Source organism: Canis lupus, chromosome 3 (assembly GCF_048164855.1).
Source record: "Canis lupus baileyi chromosome 3, mCanLup2.hap1, whole genome shotgun sequence".
NCBI lineage: Eukaryota > Metazoa > Chordata > Mammalia > Carnivora > Canidae > Canis > Canis lupus.
Window position 1 is genome coordinate 43,306,617 of NC_132840.1, and position 21,179 is coordinate 43,327,795.

Here is a 21,179-nt window from a genome sequence, read left to right on the forward strand (position 1 = left end):
GCATTGCCCTGTTGGACGGAAGGAACCCTGTCTGTAGAGCAGTACTACAGTACGAGATTGGGAGATGCCAGCACCTGTGCAGCTTTTTCCAACTTCAGTGTGATCCTTTGGCCTCCTTGGAATATGTGTACAAGGCCTTGGGTTTGAGTGAACTAGAGATTTGGGGTCAGTTCCCACGAGATGGTACTGTCAATCAAGAGGAAAAGTCATTTGCCGAAGGGGACACCACTTGCATGTGGATTTCTAAATCAACTGGAGGAAACCAGCAGGTTGAGACTGGGAGCCAACCTTGTAAAAACCCTGAGAGCTAATGTGGAAGCCATTTCCTGGAAATATAGTGTTTTTAAATCCATCATGTTACCTCAGAGAAGGCTTATGAAAAGCCGATGTGGAAGAGTTTCTGGCATTGGAATAAGGACATGGGTAATCTCAAATGGCTATTCCTGGGCATAGTTCTTTTTGGAGGATTTTTAAAAGTTACTATCGAGCTCTTATTGTATGCAAGGAATAAGTGCTGTACATGTATCGGACCTCACAAAAACCCTACAAGGTAGCTGTTTTGATCAGCTCCACTTTATAACTTAGAATATGGGGGCAAATTAACCTCTCCAAGGCCCCCCAGTTGGTAATAGGATTTTTTTTTAGCTCCCCTTTCACATTCCTAATTTTTTTACCCCCAAAATTTGAAGAACATTTCTAACCAGCATTTATTTATTCATTAAAATTGTATTGTGAATCCGAGCCCAGAGAGTCATCATTCATCAAAATGTTAGTTAATAATTATTGAGAATCCTGGCATGTGGTGCAGGAGCCATCACAGGCTAGGATTGTTACCATGGTATTCGATATGCGTGACAGGCACCCTGGCTGGGAGAGCCTGAAGAATGATATAGGCAGGAGGACCTGGGAGACATTTATGTAATCATATTAGCATCCCATTTATTCTGAAAAAGCTAACTGCTTTGATTCATGTCTTAAAACATCCACATTTAAACTCACAACTCTCAAGATTGGTTTTCTCTCTTTAAATTTTCATCTTAAAATCCTTTGACTCCTTGGCCACTCCTCCTGTAGCAAGTTTCAGAGATAGGTTTGTAATTTTTTTTTAAATAATTAAAGTCAGATTTAATCAGCAAATGTAATTTTCTTGAAACACCTATCCATATGGCAGAAATACCTAACATTAGTGGCTCCTCAAATTGGTATTTCAATAAAATTCTAGTATAAGAGTAGAATGGAAATTTTAGGATCACTGAATTTTCTGTCATCTGTTTTTCATTCTCTAGGTGAGGGGCACTAGGCCTGGGGAGGCTTGATGACCCCACTAGGCCATACAATTAGTTTATACAGAGCTGCAGTTTGCCATCATTATTCAGGTTTTCTGATACTTTGATGTATAGTTCCTGTGCTTAAATGATTGTACTAAAAACGCATCTTTTTAAGTAAAAGACTGTACCAGAATTACATGTATGAAAATTCTCTCTACTTGGATGTGGTACAAATGAACATTTTATGTGAAAAACAGGCACAACAGCCCCTACAGTAGCATATTTTGAAATGTCGAGAAACCAGTCTTCATCTCTGAATGCAGCGCTGTGACTGTGCTTTAAACCCCAACAGTTGTTTTTCATTAAGTTATTTTTAATTTTTTTTTGCACAAGTATTTTTCGGTCTCATTCCATAATATTGCTCTGTGTAACTGCTATTGGGATTTGCACAGTTGAATAAAACAGTCCCTAGGAGGATTTCCTAACTCTACGGAGGAGATAAGACACATGGGAAACTTCAGTTCAGGGTCCTTTGAGTGTCATGCTAGATGATCCAGTTCATTTGGCTCTTAGAACTGTCACAGACCCTTGGGATGGGAACTGGTTTCTAAATGGCCTACATTTTTTTTTTTCTTTGTGAGAAGTCAGTAAAGTGGGTGCCTGGTTCTGAGCATGTGGAATATAAACATTCTTAAATCACCGATTTCATCATGTCACTTTCCAGCTAAAAATCCTTTTAACAGCTCTTTATTTCTTGGCAAATATACATTTATTCATTTACTCATTCAAAAAATATTAAGTGCCTACCATACATATAAAATCCAACTTCTCTTAACTGGCTTGAAAAATCTCCACAGTCTAGCTCTTTCATTTCTGTTCCATTCAGTTCAGCCTCGTTTGCAAAAGTTTCCCTGATGAAATTATCTTTGTATCCTACTTACCGATTTCAGAGGCCCTCTTTAGAATATGAGCTTTTCCAGGAAAGAGGCAAGGTCTTTATCTTAGAACACCCCCTTTTCCAAGTATATGGGGCCTGTGCATAGTAAGCCCTCCAGGAGATTTTTCTTAAGCCCAAAGTCCACTTGCACAGGGGTTTTGTCTCTTATGCTCATTTTTCTATCTCCAGCATATAGAGCAATGCCTGGCCCAAATACTTAGTACTATGTGCCATACCCTATCTGTGAACACTCAAATGCTCTCAACTCAATGTCTCAAGCTCCAGTCCCATCTCTTTGGAGTTTCTTTCCCCTCACCCCCCCATCCCAGCATCTTGGGCCTGTGCCAAACATACTAAATTCAAACCAAGTCTGTGCTGCATTGTTGACTACTCTTTTATTGTTTTTAACTTCTCTCCTTCCAACTAGATCATGATCTCCTTGAATATGGGGCCATATTTTACATGGTTTTTGACTCATTCAGAAAGGACATGATTGATTGCCTGAGTTATTAATGAAACGTCGTTGCTTAGGCCTGGAAGGTTAAGCATTGTAGGGTTTCTAGTTCCCTTTGTCTTTAATGGATAGATTCCTAAAGACCTGAGCACTTTGAATGGGTTTGTGCACACACAGAACACTTGAATATTGAGGGCTTATACCCTTAAACTGTCGTCTGCTCCCAGAATAAACGCACAGCCATTGAATAACCCCCACCTTTTTCTTTCAAGGTGAAACAAAAAAGCCTTAATGGAGATCAAGGGGGTGGGGAGTGAAGGAATTAAAAGTTAGGAGAGTGGAAGTAGGGGAGTGGAAATTTGGCACCATCTGCAAAGCGTTTGGGCAACTCAGCTTTCCATTTCTGAGAGGTTGCCATGTGCATTGTCATGAATATTACTTTTAATCAAGTTACATTGGCTAAAGGCTGAATCTTTCCAACATGTGGAACTGATTTACTTGCCTTTTTCCCCTCTTACTCTCTTTGAAAGCCAAAACAACAACAAGAACAACAACAACAACAAAAATCCAGTAACCCTTCAGAAGTTTTATTGCATTTAGGGGAAGCATTTCTGTCTTGTTTTGCCTGTCTTTGTTCTCTGGGCTCATATTTACTCACCCGCTCTTCTGGTTTTGAATGCTGCAACAGGAAACCAAGTGATCAAGAAGAGGAATTTTGCTTGCTGAGATTATTGCTTTAGATTTTCCCTGCTAAATCAGACTACAGACTTTTCCTTTTTCTCTGTAATTTCTTTTGAGAGACAGAGTGGACCAAAACAGGCAGCTCTTAAAAAAAAAAAAAAAAAAAAAAAAAAACAGGCAGCTCTTTGTAAAGATGACACTTGCCACTGACTTGTGACTCTCCCACATGCTTTTTTACTGTTCAGAGCTCATGTTGGTTTGAAGGGTGTTAAGTTAAATGACATCAGACTAAGGAATTCATAATTTGACTTCTTTTACAAACTTGAAGTATGCAGGTCATTGTGTGTGTCTGTATGTGTGTATGTGTGCCTACTTAGAGCCCAATGAAGACAGGGAAGGAAAAAACAGGGATGGGGAAGCTTTGTTAATAAACTGAGAGAAGGGGGAATATTTTTTATCTTCAAGAGAAAGGACACCTTCCTCCTTTTTTGTTAGCTGGTTGAGTCACCAAGCAAAATACTGATCTGAATGATTTAATGCCTAGATTAATGGATATGCAAATATTTATTTATACCCACTAGCTACCATGCACCTGTGCTAAGAAACTGGCATGGACCAATTATCAAAAATTTACCACAAAGTTAGAGCCTAGAAGCCAAAAAGGGTAGAAGAGAATAAAATAAACATGAATAGTAGTTGGTCTTTACTGTGTAGTCAGACAAAAGATTTTTCCCCTTCTTCCTTTACGAATTTTCAAATTCTCTACAGTGAATGTATTTTAAAAATTGTTTCATAGAGTCTTTGCTTCAGAAGTCCAGAGAAGGAAAAGATTATCATTAGTGGAAAACTATTAAGAATGAGCTGAGGGGGACGCCTGGGTGGCTCAGTGGTTGAGTGTCTACCTTTGGCTCAGGTCGTGATCCTGGGGTCCTGGGATTGAGTCCCACATCGGGCTCCCCATGGGGAACCTGCTTCTCCTTCTGCCTATGTCTCTGCCTGTCTCTGTGTCTTTCATGAATAAGTAAAATCTTGAGTCCCAGCTCATTTTTTTTTTTTAAGTTTTGTACAAGTATTTTTGCTCTCTCCACACCTCCAGTTGTCATAGAATTAGTTTTCACTCACAAAATACTCTTAATATACTAACAATAGGGGTGCCTGAGTGGCTCATTCGGTTAAGTGTCTGCCCTTGGCTTAGGTCATGATCCTGGAGTCCCAGGATCGATCTCTCTCTCTTTCTTTCAAATAAAATCTTAAAAACATAGACTAACAATAAGAGAGTAATAATAGAGAATAACAAGACTGTTTGAGTAACTATCTTAGTGGATGAAGCACATTCATAATGTTTTTGGAACAGTCTATATAAATTCCTCTTCATTGTTTATGAAGTTGAGTTAATATATGTGAAGTACCTGGTGCCAGACAGATAGTAAGCGCTTTATAAACAATAGCTATTATGATTTTTTTAATATATACAACCTTAAAATGAGTCTTTTGGGTCAGGACATGTGTACCTTGGAAACCACTTGCCATAAGGTCATCTGTTGTGTACTGATGAGTTTTGTTTGAAATTCCCAAAGTAGGCCTCTTCCTCTGCCATGATTTTCAGTTTCTTAGCATTGCCTTTTGTCATGAAATGGGAATAGCCGTGTTTCTTCCAAGTCTGTATGGTATTTAAAATCTAATTTTTATAGCGAGCATCAAGCATAAGTCCTTGCATTTATCTTTCCCTCTGAAAGCTCTCAAGGTGGTGATCTAGTCTTCTGTAGAGTTATAACTGAGCATACGCCCCTTCTCCTGAGTGTGGTAACTGAAAAGTGTTTGTCATTATCCATTATCAAGGAAGTAGATGTTCCATTTTAAGATGGGAGTGGAATGGGGAAGAAAGAAAGTATATCCTAGATTCACTATTCACAGGGAAGCCCTGTTGCTATTTTGGGTACTTTCTAGATTTTGTATAAGTTTTCTCTATTAAAATGGTATTTGCTTAGAGGATGATACATAAACTTTAGGGTAAGGCAAATTTTCTATCTAGGCTTGGCCACTTAAACTGATGTGATAAGTAACTTGTCTGTAAATGAATACATACTAACTACTATGAAGGCTTGGTGTGAGTTTTAAATAATATGCTGTAAAGCACCTGAATCCATTCTGGACCTTTGATAGTATACATGGTAACATTATGTGTAATGTACCCCCCCCCCCGACACACATATGTAATTAGAACAATACTCGTATATATAGATGTTACTTTAAAAGTATTAATAACAGGAATCATTGTAAACCTATTTGTACTCAGCACACAATATATTTTTTGGATGAAAAGTAATCAGTGCTTTGTTGCTGGATATTTAGGTTATTTTTTATTTTGCTTTTTAGTGGAAACCTTCTCAATACTCTTGGTAAACTATTTTCTTGAGCCCACCTGTATCCAGAGATTTGAGAAAATGACCAAGATTTGTAGCAACAGATTTGTGACCTTAGAATGCAGAACAATGAGCCTCCACAGAGAAGGCCATTTTTCTGCACCTTCCATATGTTTAACAGTGTGAGGCTAAATAGGGTGGTGAAGATCAGACGAAGTCTAATATGGGCAGGAGGGATCCCTTAAAAGCCTAGTAAAAGATTATGTGTGAGGTATGCTTAGGGGAAAATAAAGTCATGCATATGTTTTCTTTTCTAAAACACTTAAGTTGCCACTAATGCCCTGCCCAGAGATTGTTGGAGGTTGTTGTAACGACAGCACTTTCCTCTTCTCACGGCTAATGTTGGTCAACTTTTTGAGATAACGGTGATGATCTATATTTTCCTCCCTTTTGGCCACAATTCCTAGAATCCTAGGAAGAGATCCAGAGCTGAATGAAGCTATTAGTGAGCTGTCAGCCAAATTGGCTTGCAACAGAGACCTGTAAACATCAAGAGAGTAAGCCTTTGAATAAAAATTCAGGCCTGTATTTTCTTAGCAAAGAACAGGGAGGGAGACCAACAGAATTGCACTAGGCTTGTAGAGGTATTTATTTCTTCACTGTGCTGTTGTGCTATACCATTCATTTAAATATCTAGTTAAGATTTGGCAGAGCTGCTGGAGGCGTGAAGGTGGAACCAACTGTCTGTACTGCGACCATCTTATTAAACACTCATGTAATTGTTCCTGTTCCAGCAAAGTGGGATTCTCTTGCCATCTGTTAAGTAGGCTCAATTAAATACATTTGGGAGAGAAGGCGATGGCAGGTAGGGAGGAATGAGTGGAGTAGGGACAGAGAAGGACTAAGGTGCAGCCCTTAAGAGGTGGGAAGAGATAGGCTACACGCCATGTATGCACATGTGTATATGTGCAGTGCGCACACAGTGGGATGTTATTTTTCCTTCTCTTGCAGTAGAGGTGGGGGGGATTGTATTCAATTGTTGCATGATTCTTTAATTTTTATCTTCATGAGTTGAACCTCCTCTTTGGGGGAGGAAGAGGAGGAAGGCAGTGATTAGGAAAATAAAAGAACAATATGCAAAGAAGAGATTGAATTAAATTGTGTTGGAAGCATCCAGGCTGGATGGAACTCAGATAAAGACACTTTTTTCCCCCCTCCTCTGAAAATTCAAGTTAGTACAGTGCCACTAGGCTGGGAAGCTCAAGAACTGAGTAATGTTACACACTTAGAATATGAGGGAGCAATTAATATGTAGCCTCAGGGAAGGCTTGGGAGATCTTATCTGTGAATTGCTAGGTGACTCTCTAGTTGGTATAGTCCCAGTTTCATCTGGATTACAGATTAGGTGTAGCTTTTTTAAAATTTATAATAATCCAGTTAATTCTTTTCCCTTTTTATACATAAATAATTTTGAAAAGTATGGGAAGCATTTGACTAGGGTATATTTTAAAGAGCCTGCCTAGAATGTATGTTTAAAAGTAAATTTGTTGGGATCCCTGGGTGGCTCAGCGGTTTTAGTGCCTGTCTTGGGCGCAGGGCGTGATCCTGGAGACCCGGGATTGAGTCCCACATCAGGCCCTGTATGGAGCCTGCTTCTCCCTTTGCCTGTGTCTGCCTCTCTCTCTCTCTCTTTCTCTCTGTGTGTGTGTCTGTCTCTCATGAATAAATAAAATCTTTAAAAAAATAAAAGTAAACTTGTTGAAGTTTAACATATACACAGAAAAGTACACAGTTCAGAGGTGTCTGATGAATGCTCATAAATGTAAACATCCTTCTAACTGGCACCCAGATCAAGCAATAGAAGGTTGCACTGTCCTAGAAGCTGCCTCATGCCCTGTTCTGTTCCTTCTCTCATGAAGGGTAACCACTCTCCTGACTTCTGACAAGATAGATTAGTTTTGCCTGGTTTTGAAAATGCTATAAGTGGAATTATACACTATGCATTTTAGTGTTTGCTTTCACTCAATATGGTTTGTGAGTATCATCATGTTGATGCATGATGTTTGTTTGTTCCTGTCCCTGAATCTTTCATAGTGTGACTTCACCACAATTTGTTGTATTGCTGATAGGTATTTGGGTATTTTCCAGGTTGGGGCTCTTGTGAATAGTGCTGCAGTGAAGATTCTTATGCTTCTCTTTTAATAAATATATGGACACATTTCTGCTCAGTGTATACCAAAGATGGGAAATGCTGGGTAATTTGATATGCATATAGCTAAGTTTAGAAGATACTGCTAGTTGTCTAAACTGTATGTATCAATGAGAGAAAGGTCATTTTTGTCCAGGGTATTCTGTTCTCTGAGCATAAAAATAAGATACTTTGTTTTCTTTGATTGTGGAAGTAAATCTAATTGATAAAGAGAATCCAGTGAAATATGTTTACTTAAAAGAACTTTTAAACACTCCACCCATTTTAATGATCTTTTCATTCAAAAAAACACATTTTTACTTACAGTATTTGAGAATGAGAAAGACTAGTAGGCAGGGTTGGGCAGTATTTTTGCCTTTACTTCCAGGGATTCATACACCGTGGAGAGTTCCTTCAGACTCCCTTCAGGTTGTGCTCAAATATTAAGAGTTCAAATTTCTGGAATTCCTTTTGTTCTCCAGGGAATTGGGATTGTGGAAACTGACAGCTTGGAAACAGAGGGTAGAATGCCCGCCCCACATAGCCATACCCTAACCCTGTCACTGTGAGCAAATCATCCAAGAGGATTGGGCACTCTGACCTTTTGGGATTGCTCCTGTTTTAGGACAGCTTTTTCATTTTCATTTTTCAAGTCCCTCTAACAACCAAGAAACTCTTTACACTGAGGTCTGCTGGGTATATCATTTGGAATGCCTTGCTCTCAAATTAATTTCTCCCACTCCGACCCCCGCCTTCCAGCCCACCCCAAAAACCCTGTTCCTTTCACAGCTTCACATAGCAGGAGAAAGTAATAAAAAATAAGACCTTTGTCTGAGACTCTTAATCACTCCAGACATTGCTTATATACATAGTGAATCAGATACATATATTGTTATGCCAGCATATTATATCTTGCTTAAAATGGTAGAAAAAATCCCCAATATGCCTTTTTTCCTTCCCTATATGTAGGTGTTAGGGTTCTTAGGTTATCCTGAACAAACAGATGATGTGAATAAATATAATAGCTTTGCTAAAATCAGTGCTTGTTTTTACTCAAGACCTGGGTTCAGACTTCACATGATATTTTTTTTTTTTTTTTTTTTTTTTTTTAAACCTGTGACACATTTTCTAATGCTTGAGCTGTAGCTTGCAATCTGTAAAATCGGTTTCAGGCATTTGCCCTGCCTGCCCCATAGAGTTGCTGTGGGAATCGAATGTGATCATTTATGTGAAATTGTAAACTATAAAAGTACTAAGCCTAAGCCTTTGAGAGCTGGATTTAGCAGGCTCTGCATTTTAAGCTGGACAGTTACTGTCCATTGACCTAGAGTGTAGTGGAAACTCTCTGTACCTGGAGGTCTTGTGTGCATACGTGAGCCTGAACTTTTAACCTTGCTCCAGATATGACTGGCTGACCTGTTGAGTCGTGAGTTACTAATCTAGATTCTACTGACCTCTAACAGCCCTCCCCTGCGTGGGGAAGGAGAGGAGCAAAAATCATTTGCTTTGGTGATAGCCCTAAAATATGACCCTCACAGGTGATTTCACTTTGCAGAGTGGCTAGAGGGTTGTATAAAGTAGGGTAGTCTACAAAGTCTTGATATGAACTACTGTTCATATCCAGAGCTTCTTTCTAAATTTTCTTTTATCTACCCCATCATTAAAAGCAGACAATAGAAAAATGCTTATAGGCCATAAAAGGATCTGCATGGAAGTATTAGCAATCATTACTAATAATTGTTAAAAATAAATGAATAAAACAAGGACTGAAACACAGCCTTGTGAACAACACACATTCCTTATTACTAGTGAGGAATTCCCTTTTATTTTAACAACAACACCAACAAAAGATGTGATATTCATAAGTTTGGCCCTTGGTGGGTGTTAACTTGAATAAGGTGGATCTGGTGTGCTTCCCAGGGCTGTTCCATGCATTGTTCCATAAGGCATCTTCCAGGATAGGCCAGACAATGTATCAACTGGAAGATCCTTGTCAGAAATAAGAAACTGATCACATTCCTCAAGGTCTGGAGACCCTACGTAAATGACATTAATTTTTAGTTTGTATTCTCATGGTACTGAGCAGGTTTTGAAAATCAAATTGAATAAAAATATGGAATATGGTCTGGGAAGTAGAGGGCAGTGACCTGGTCCAGCTTCAAAAAAAAAAAAAAAAAAGTTATAATCTACTAAACTAAGGTGTTCACCAGAAAACTGGGACCTTAAAGCTGTAGGTCTACAGGTCCCTAATCTCTTTATATCAAAATGTCTTGGGACTCTGAATCCTGATGCCCCTTAATGATAAAATACTGCTGGTGAGATCTCGAACAGATCCCAGTAATCAGACTCATTAATATATCTGCATCAGAATTACAGAACATTCACATTAAGTGGTTTAATAAAGGTTATAAGTACACATCAGTTGGAGTTGGGATTTACTGCCAAATAAATTCAGATCATGTCCTATTTTGCTAACAAATGTGTTATGTGAAACTTTTGATTTTTTTAGAGCTTTTGAATTTTGGAAAGACACTTAAAGGACTGTTGATCTGCACTATGTTTGGGTGTTAGCTCCTAACAGAGGTGGGTGCTGTTGTTGTTAGCTCCTAATAGAGACGGGTTTTGTTGTTGTTATTTTACGTGTATAAGGCAGACATGTGGCATATTCTTATGAGATAATGCAGTAAGGGACACCAGATTGGGAGTCACTGCCTGGGTTCCAATTCCAGCCTTGCAAAGTGACCCTGGGTAAGATCGTTAATTTCCCAAGGTAGTAGTTTTTCATCTTTGGAGCAATAGTGATTTCCTTATAATAATGGAATAGGATAATGATGGAATAGGATATGCACACAAAGGTGCAATATGTGCATGGCATTAGATACCCAACAAATCTGCTTGTTTTTTCTTCTGTATAATGGAGATAATAGTGCCTGTCACGGAGGTGTTTTAGGAAACATTTTAAAATAATTAAATAGATGTAACCTGCTGAGAATAATGTCTGCCTGTAGTAAGCATTTATTACATAGTAGCCAGTATCATTATCGTTAGCACTATTACTAAAAATCTGTATCTTTCTTATCAGTCTTTTTTTTTTTTTTTTTAATTTTCTTATTTGAGAGAGAGCACACACATGTGCTCAACCTCAGGGGAGAGGCACAGGGAGGGGGGGAGAGAAATTTAAGCAGGCTCTGCGCCGAGCACCAAGTGGGATACTGGACTGGAGATCACTACCTGAGCTGAAACCAAGAGTCGACCATTAACCTAGTGTACCACCCAGGCGCCCCTCAGCAGAGTCACTTTTAGGAAAGAAAGGGAAAATAAACATCTGTTGAATGAATGAGTAGTGTATTGTAAAATTATGATAATTCATACTTAGAATTTTCCAGACTGTAATTAAATTCCATTCTGTCACAAACCTGCCCCCCCATCCCCTCTCAACCCCCCCCTTCCCCAGCACCTTATCTTTCCTCATTTGCACAGCACTTGGTAAACTTGGCACTTGCCTTCCTCACCACAACCATGCAGGTGTGTTGGACTGTCCTGGAAGCTGTCCCAGATGCCGACAAGCCCTTGGCAGTAGGATAGAAAGGGAAAAGGGAAGTTTTGGCTGACATCTCCAGGTCTGACTCCTTACTCATCTGGAGAATTCCAGTGGTATCTTTAAAGTTTTAGGATAAATGATGGGGTCCGTGCTCTTTTCTTGTGTCTCTAACAGATATGTATCTTGGATTCTAATTTCTTTAGTTTGTTATATATTAATCTCTTGGGAGTGCTTGGTAATGGGAGGGGTTTGGTAAAGTCATAAGTCTGCAGGGATGTTTTAAACGCAGGCAATATATGGAGGGGGTGGGTACTAGCTAGGCAGAGAGCAGTGGAAGAATGTGTGTGCTTGTGTGTCACAGTTTGGACTAATGTCTTGGCACGGCTGTCCCATTTCCTGACATGTAAGAACTGGATCTTAAGGCCGCACATATTTGGCAAGCCCTATTATGTTACCCTCTCGAGGGAGTGCTTGGGTAATGAAGGTGATAGATAATATTTGGTAGGTACTGGTGGGACCAGGGACATGAGACAATATGGAAAGAATCCTTTTTAAAGACCTTTATTACATTAGATTCTAGTGTCTGTAAACAATTACAGCATTCAGGGAGTGCAGGATTTAAATGAGAAACACAACTTTGTCAGATTATACCACTTGGATAAAATGGCATGGGCTCCGGAAATCTATAATTAAATGTATTTCTGAAAATGAAAAATATAGTGGGACATCTGGTTTATTTCACTACAGAAGTGCCTGGGTATTGCTTATATAAGTGTGATTGACTTTGGCTGATATGTGGATTTCTCTGTGTAAAATAACAGTATTCTAATTAAATTTTTTCTGCCTGATTCTATTTGTGTTGTAAGCAAATTAGTCACGTGCACACACACTCATTAGAAAATGATGGTCTTTAGAAAATCTAATGTTTGTTCATTTTCTTTTTGTTCCAGCGAATATTCAACTCCTTTGTTTACACTGAGAAAATCTCAAATGGAGAAAGTGAAGTACAGCAGGTAAGAGATTATTCAGTCCTCAGCCTTTTGTCTTGCTTTTGGATATGGCTTCATTGCTCGTTGTGAGATTTTCCCCGGTTCTGTGTATGATTTCATGTAGGTCTTAACCTCACACTTGAAGTTCTTATAGACAGTTGATAGAATGGTTCCATGGATGGTTTTTCACTATTTGTTATACTTTGGAAATAATTATTTAATTCCTTTTTGTTTTTGAAAACTCCTAAACAGATCCAAATTTTAAAAAGATTAGAAATTATTCCATCCAATATCAGAAGAAGTGTCCAGGCTTTGGAGTTAGACTAACCCAGGTCAAATTCTCCCTTATTTCGTGACCCCCCAGTAAACAAGTTAGCCTTTCTTTTCTTTTCTTTTTTTTTTTTTTTTTAAGATTTTATTTATTTATTCATGAGAGACCCAGAGAGAGGTAGAGGGAGAAGCAGGCTCCCTGCAGGGAGCCCATGCAGGACTCAATCCCAGGACCCTGGGATCACGTCCTGAGCCAAAGGCAGATGCTCAACCACTGAACCACCCAGGTGCCCTGCAAGTTGGCCTTTTTGACCTTCAGTTTCTAAGTTTTCAATAAGGTGAATACAATATCTACTTTATGAAGTGAGAATTGTTAATTGAGAACAAATAAGATCCTTTATGTGGAAGATTCTGGCATAGAAGCAGCTCAGTGGATATTGGCTTCTTTTATTTTTTGATTTTTCTTTCCTCCCCTTGTATCCTTCCTTTGCTTCTTTCCTTTCCTCTTTCAATGCTGTGTGGGATCAGGAAGTTCTGAGGCCAGATTCTATTTACTTTATTTACAGCTGCCTTCAAATGGACTGCTTCCTAAATTAAAACAGTGTTGGTGAACTTGGTCATAAATAATTGATCTGTGCTTGAAAAGAAGGGGTGGTAAAGAGGAATCTGGGTTTTAATTTCAACTAATCCACCAACTTCATTACACCATGTGACTATCAACTGGTAATTTGAAGCGAGGCTGGAAACTTAAGTAAAAAACAGAACCAAGCTAAAAACCAGAGTGTAGCAGAGTGCTTCCCCAGAATAAAAAGATAACTATAGTAAAACACATAATAATTCAAAATCTGAGATGCTGCCTTTATTTTATTCATGAAAAACAGCTTGACTTGATCCAAGCTTCAGAAGTGCTGTACAAGAGGAAAAACCTTTGCAACTGTCATTAGTGAAGTTATTTATGGGATAGTTATTTATTTATAAGAAATTACTGTGGTTTAATCTTGAAGTTGAGCATTTCCTCTGTATAGATCTTAAAATGTTTTATTGGTTTCTGCAGGTTAAATTTAAAGGATGTAAGCACTTATGTATGTATTCTTTTTTTCTTAGCTTTAGATATTTTTAAAAACTAATGACCCTAAATTACAGTGAATATGATGTGGTTTACTGTATCGAGTCTTATCGTAATGATTCCTGTCTTATTTATATTCCAGCAAACTGAGAAGTGCCTTTAGGGTCATGAAATTTAAGAGGCGCTTTTTCTTTTAATGTAGGGAAGATTTCTACACAAAGCATGTTTGGGGAAACTTTTTGGGAGACCAGAGGCCACTTGATAACCTTTTAAAGAAACTGATCCAGGGATATCGGTTTTGTTGCTTTTCTTGAAGTAACAGAGACAAGTTCTTCTTCAACTGTATTCAAATGTGAAACTTGTTTTGTTTTCCCAGACCGATGTCATTGCTTCATTTATCAAGCTGTGCACAAAGCTTGGAAGCCTTTCATAATTTTTTTAAATTAAAAAAATTTTTTTAATCATCATGCAAATGAGCACTTACGGAACCCTGGTGCTTTATTACATTGATTTTTCCACCCCCCCCCCCTCCAAATTACCTTGAAGGAAAGATACCCTTATTACAGATGAGCAAACTAAAGCTCCAAGAGATAAAATAAGTTACCTGTAGTCTCATGGCTGTTAAGTTAGCTAGTTTCAAGTTTGACACAAAGTTTTATATATGAATATTTTTTTGAGTTCATTTTTAAAGTTTGTATTTTCAATTCAAAACAATAGCTTCTGCTAAGCTTTTTTTTTTTTTTTAATCTGAGTAATTCAAATGGAAAATTATCACATGGTTCTGTGTTTCCCCTCTCTGATTATCAAAAAGTTCTCTTTTATGTTGACCCAGAATGTACTTTTAACCTTTCTCCAGTCTTTCTAGTCTGCCCTCTGGAAGAACCCAGAACAAATAGATCTTCTGCCTCTTTTGCATCCAGTATGTGGAGATAATTATCATGTCATTATTATTATAAGAACAATCTCAACTGCTTATAAGATTTGTTTGATAAGCCAAAACAGGCTAGTTATCCAAAGTAGGTTATTGACCTCTGTACTCTATTTTAGCTCAGTCTTTAGTGGACCACTTCATGTTTTGGTGTATTTTGTAGGATCTGGAATCATGACTTGAGTTTTCTATCCATCATTCCTCCATTGGGGTAATGAAAACTAGAACCTCATGGGTTCTTACTCTCCCACCTTACTAATCAGATCTCATTGAGAGTTGGATCTGACTTGTGCATATTATATAAGTTGGCAGTAAATCTAATGTGTTGTTAATATCTTCTGGTTAGGGGAGCAAAGTAATTAAACTAATAAAAAACATTTTGTGATTCTTGACTCTTACCACAAAATTCTCTATGGCATAGACTTTGCTTTTTCTAATTATTTCTTTTAAATTAACCTTCAGAGTGTGGGTCTAAATGCCTAACAATGTGTTTTAAATCTTTAATTAGTTCAGTATCTGTGTAGTTTTGCTGCCAAAAGTCTATGGCAACAGCCTAAGGAAAATAAAAATCCCATGCGTGCATTCTTACGAGGAGCATTTCCCATAGACTCCATTTTTTAAAACTTTGAAAAATGAAATTGTGTGAGCACATAAAGCTGTTATATGAAATTGAACTTGAATCAAGAAAAATAAATTTTTCATCAAGTGCCCCAAAGAGAGCAAATCATCATCCATAAGGCACAAAGCAATGAAGAAGAAAAGAAACAAAGGGAGAAAGAAGCTCTTGGAGCCCTTAATTGGATCATCAAAGAAATCAGAGGCTCCTTGGACAGGTTTCAAGAGTTTGGTCTAACTTTTTCACAAATGTTCTACTAATTATTTAGATTAATCACTTATTCAATGAAATAGCAAACATATTTTCCTCATGCAGTATTTCATAAACTATTGATGGCAGTAGCTGATTTTAGAAGACTTCAGAATTCTTTTGGAACAGGCATTCGTGGTAAGAGCAACACTTACGTGTGTGATGTACCTGACCTTGGACCGAGGGCTTTCCTTGAGCAGTACTCCTCCTTTCTTAAATGGTGTCTACTTCTCTCTCTCCTGGATCCTATTCTTCAGCATGTAAACATGCTATTCTCCTGTCTTAACCACAAACAAACCCTTGACCCCACTTTGCTCTCCATGTTCTGCCACACTTTTTCTTTCCTTTTGAAGCCCAAACCATCACAAGGTGTCTATATTCCCTGGATCCAGTTGTCCCATTCTCTAAAACTTTGTCCAGCCCTACAAGTTCCACAAAACTGCTCTCTTCAAGGTCACCAGTGATGTCCAATTTGCTAAATCCAGGGTCCTTGTTCTATCTGATTAACATCAGTGTTAAGAAGTTGGTCAGTTCCATTGTGTTGATAAACTTACAAGGCTTGGGTCTGCAGGATCCCACACTTGCCTCCTTGGTGTTTCTTAGTACATTCCTGCTTTAGGGCTTTGCACTGGTGTTGCGCAGACCTAGGACTCCAAGGGCCTTCACCTGCTTTGTCTTTCCTCAGAAGTCATTTGCTGAAAGAGGAGACTGCCGTATTTTAAGATGCAGCCCACCTTGCCTGCCAAACTCCTGATTTTCCTTTACCTTGTTCTACTTTTTCTTTTTCCCTTATTTCTTATCACTTTGTGGTTTTAAGGTATTGGCTTTATAAAACCAGTTTGGAAACATTCTCTTGTCCTTTACTTTTGAAAAGAGTATATCGGTGGTATTCCTTTCTATTTTGGTAAAATACACCCAGAATGCCATCTGCACCTGGAGCACTCTGTGTGGGCATCAGTTTCTTTAATAGCTACAGGTCTTTGGGTTTTGTGGGTAGGGTTTAGGGGGGAGGTTTCATTTTTTTCTTCTCAGATTTTCTGTTTCGTATCAATTTTTGTAAGTGGATTTTTTTTTTCAAGAAATTTGTCCTTTTCATCTAAATTGTCAAATTTGTTGGCATAAAAGTGTTTAATATTTTATTCTTTTAATATCTGTAGGCTAAAAGAAAAACATAGAACATAAAACAGTAAAACAAAATGCTAGCTTTTTTGGGGAAAAAATCCGTTAAATGGATAAATCAGAGTGACAGAGAATGAGAGAGAATGAATGGCAAAGTAAATTGGTGATGATCGAGTTTTTAAAACTTGAACTTGGCCTCATTAATTTACTCCACTTTCTATTTCAAGATTTAAGTTCTTTATAATTTCTTTCCTTATGTTTTAGGTTAATTTTGGTCTTTCAATTCTTAAATTGGAATTTTAGGTCTTTTTTTTTTTTTTTTTTTTAAACACCTTTTGGTTTTTCAAACAGAGTCATTTAACACTGTAAACTGTCCTTTAAGCACTGCTTTTGTTACAGCTCAAAGTTTATCACTGTTTTATTATGGTTCAATTTTTAAAATATTTTCTAATTTCTTTTTTGACCCATGGATTACTTTATAGTGTGTTGTCCAATTTCCAAAACAGTTGGGATTTTCTTAGCTATTGTTACTAATTTCTAATTTAATTTCACTGTGGTCAAAGAACATATTCTATATGATTTCAGTCCTTGTTAGTTTATTGAAATTTTGAGTTTTATGGCTCAGCACATGATGTATTTTGGTGAGTATACCATGTAAACTTGAAAAGATTGTGTATTTGGCAGTTGCTGACTCTTCGGTTCTTTATATACCCATTAGGTTTAGCAGGTTGATAATTTAGATATTTATTTTGGGCCTGATTTTTATATGTCTGATCCTATCATTGCTAAGAGGATTGTTAATATTTATATTGGTGGAATTAGTATTTTTTCATTTAATTCTGCCCATTTTTGCCTTCTATAGTTTGAGGCTTCATTATTGGGCATGTATACGTTTAAAATTGGTCTTTCTGATGAGTTTTTGACATTGTAAAATGTTGTTCTTTATCTCTGATTACATTGGTCTTTCCTTGAACTTTAAGTTCATGTTAATATAGTCACTCCAGCCTTTCTATGCTTACTATTTGCACTGTCTTTTCATAAGCATTTACCTTTGGTCTCCATTGGTAACAGTGTATCTTTTGTAAACAGAATATAGTTGAGGCTTTTTTTTTTTTTTTTTTAATTTGGCAATTTAGGTTTTTGGGAGTATTTACTTTGATTTTTGGATTTGGGTCAACTATTTTTTCATTTTCCCCTCTTTTAGTTCTTCCCCCACCTCCTTTTGAATTTTTGAAGTTTTTTGGAATTTCATATTAATCTCTTTTAGCTTTTTAAAGCTATATTTCTCTTATTTTTAGGTTTATGCTATATAAATTATATACAGCCTTAACTTATTACAGTGTATTTGGAATTAATATTCTAACACTTCATATGAAATCTAGAACCCTCATAACCTTATAGGTCCATTTTTCCACTGCTACCCTTCATGCTAGAGTTCTATCTGTTGTAAACTGCACAAGAGAATGTTACAGATGTTGCTTTAAACTGTCCTAGGAACTTAACAAATTAAAAGAAAAATAAATGTTGGGTACTTGACCATTTCCAATGAGCTTCCATTTTTTCCAAAGATAATCAACTGATAGTCTAAGAACTTCTTTTATTTTATTTATTTATTTATTTATTTATTTATTTATTTATTTATTTATGGTGAAAAAATTTAGATTTATAGCCGGTTGGACTCCGTTTAGATGATCCCAATTTTGTTGGCAACATCCAAAGCATCATAGTCAGGAGCCAGTTGAACATATGCTTTCTTCTCTCCATCAGGCCTGATCAAGGTGTTGACCTTAGCCACATCAGTGTCATAGAGCTGCTTCACAGCCTGTTTGATCTGGTGCTTATTGGCCTTGACATCCACAATGAACACAAGTGTGTTGTTTTCTGTTTTCTTCATGGCTGACTCAGTAGTCAGGGGGAACTTGATGATGGCCTAGTGATCAAGCTTGTTTCTCCTGGGGGTGCTCTTTGAAGGATATTTGGGCTCCCTTCGGAGACGCAGGGTCTTGGGTCGTCGGAATGTAGGTGATATACGGATCTTCTTTTTTTTGTGACTGTGCATGCCTTTCAGCACCGCTTTCTTAGCTTTCAAAGCCTTGGCTTTGGCTTTGGCTTTGGGAGGGGCAGGGGCTTCCTTCACCTTTGGCACCATCTTCGTGAAAGGGGAAGGGCTAAGAACTTCTCTTAATATTTAGTTGTAGTGAAGATTTTCTGGTGACAAAGTCTCTTATTATTGTACTGCTCAGAAAATGTCTGTTTGCCTTTACTCTTAAAGGATATTTTTGCTTGAGATGGAATTCTAGACTGATTGCTTTTTAAAAATCTTTTAACGCATAAATGATGTTGTATTGTGTGCTGGACTCCACTTCTGATGAGAAGTCTGTGAAAGTTGTCCCTGGATGTAATATCATCACCCCCCAAAAACACACACACACACACACACACACACACACACACACACACGCACACCCTGGCTGCTTTGACATTTTTTCCCCCTCTCTCTTTGGTTTTCAGCAATTTGACTATAACTGTCTAGACCTAACAGTCTTGGTATTTATTTATCCTCTCTGGTGTTTGTTGAGCTTTCTAAATCTATAAATGTATAGTCTTCATCAAATTGAGGAAATTTTGATCATTACTTCCTCGGATATTTTTTCTGCATCATTCTCCTTTCTCCTGCTGGGACTTTAATCACATATATGCTAGATCTTTTGATATTTTACATGTTTCTGAGTTAATGCCTCCTCCTCCTCTTTAAATTATTTTCCTCTCTGACTTTCAGATGAGATAATTTTTGTTGATCTGTCTTTAACTTTACTCCTATTGCCTCAGCCTGGTGTTGAACTCCACAGATTTTTTTTTTTTTTTTTAAGCTTCAGTATCATATTTTTAAACTTCAGGATTTCCACTTGTTTCTTTCTAATGGGGTATTTTTCTAAGATTTTTTTCATTCATTGCAAGCATGTTTTCCTTTGTATCCTTGAGCATAGTTATGATAGCTGCTTTAGAATCCTGCCTACTGCTTCTAACATCTGCAAATATTTGAACTTGATTTTTGTTTCTTTATTCTTGAAAATTGGTCACACTTTGGTTTTTCTTCTGTCAAAAAATTTGGACTGTACTCTAGAGACTATGAAAAATTTTGGATTCTATTATATTCCTGTGAGAAGAGTTGATTTTTTTTTTGTTTGTTTGTTTGTTTGTTTTAGCAGGCAATTGGGCTGATTGGATGCAAACTGCTAGTCTATTTCTTGTGTTTCAAAACACTCTAGTATTTAAAATGTATTTTGGTAGAAGTCCGTCGTTTTTCTTAATTATTTTTATCAATTGTTATTTGATACTGACAGTTCTACCTGCAAGATTTAGAATTTGATGTTTTATTTCACCAAATACAATTCACTGGAGTGCAGCAAAGGAGAAGCATATTGGTCTTAAAAGAAATTGATACTTAGCAGATGCTAATACTCCAAATTATTCTTGTACCTAAGTATAAATTCAAGTCTCTAGTCATGAGGAATTTGGACCAAGTCAAAACAATGGATTAGAATCTATCTAAAAAGCAATATCTAGATCATGAACAAAATTATATCCCTTTATTCATAGAAGAAGGAATATACTCTGAAGCAGAACAAACACAAAATAGTTCTTTCTTCAAAGATACTATGAATAGACATAGTCTGTCTTTAGAGAGAGGATACTTTATGTGCCAAAATGTAAATAATCAGTTGTATGTAGTGGGATGTTTCAGAATTTTAGAGTTGGAAGGGACCTCTGAGACCATGGGTACGGGCCAGAAAGGTTAGGAAGCTTCCTTCCAGTCTTTGGGGCAGCCTTCTTGTGTAGGGATTGCTTGGAATGGAGAACTAAAGAGCCTCATCTTTTGATACAGAAAACAGAGTTCCACATAGGTTCTGTCATTTACTATCAATTTGATTTTTGGCATGACACTTAACCTTTCAGTGTCTGCATCCATTTTATTTATAAAATAGAGGTAATAGTCTATCTTGCAAGATTGCTTAAAAAGTTACCTGGCTGGCACAGACTAGATATTTCAGTATTTTGTATTCTGCTTTCAGAGGTATTCAGTATTTTGTATTCTGCTTTCAAAATGCCGGTAGAGGGATCCCTGGGTGGCGCAGCGGTTTGACGCCTGCCTTTGGCCCAGGGCGCGATCCTGGAGACCTGGGATCGAATCCCACGTCGGGCTCCCGGTGCATGGAGCCTGCTTCTCCCTCTGCCTGTGTCTCTGCCTCTCTCTCTCTCTCTGTGTGACTATCATAAATTAAAAAAAAAAAAAAATGCCGGTAGAGTGTGCATATAAGAGTGAAGGAGTGAGAAGATTGCTATTCTTAATGTGTTAATATTCTTAGGTAACGCCTGCAAGAAAAGATCTATGAATTTTAGAGAATTTCTGGGACAGAATGATCACAGAAAGACCCTTGAAGGGGGACTAGTGGGAGCTTTAACTAGAAGCCATGCTAGTCGAGAAGTAGGAGACTGGACATGGGATTTA

The 21,179-nt window shown here is 37.5% G+C and overlaps 1 protein-coding gene and 1 pseudogene across 1 annotated transcript in view; one reads left to right on the forward strand and one right to left on the reverse strand.

Moving 5' to 3' along the window:
- The window catches only part of CACHD1 (cache domain containing 1), a 200,317-nt gene that overhangs the window by 66,860 nt on the left and 112,278 nt on the right, over positions 1–21,179 (forward strand). Inside the window, exon 2 of the mRNA XM_072820615.1 lies at positions 12,383–12,445. Coding sequence (XP_072676716.1) covers positions 12,383–12,445 — 63 coding nt within the window. The remainder of the gene's footprint in view (positions 1–12,382; positions 12,446–21,179) is intronic.
- LOC140624858 (large ribosomal subunit protein uL23 pseudogene) lies at positions 18,354–18,818 on the reverse strand (annotated as a pseudogene).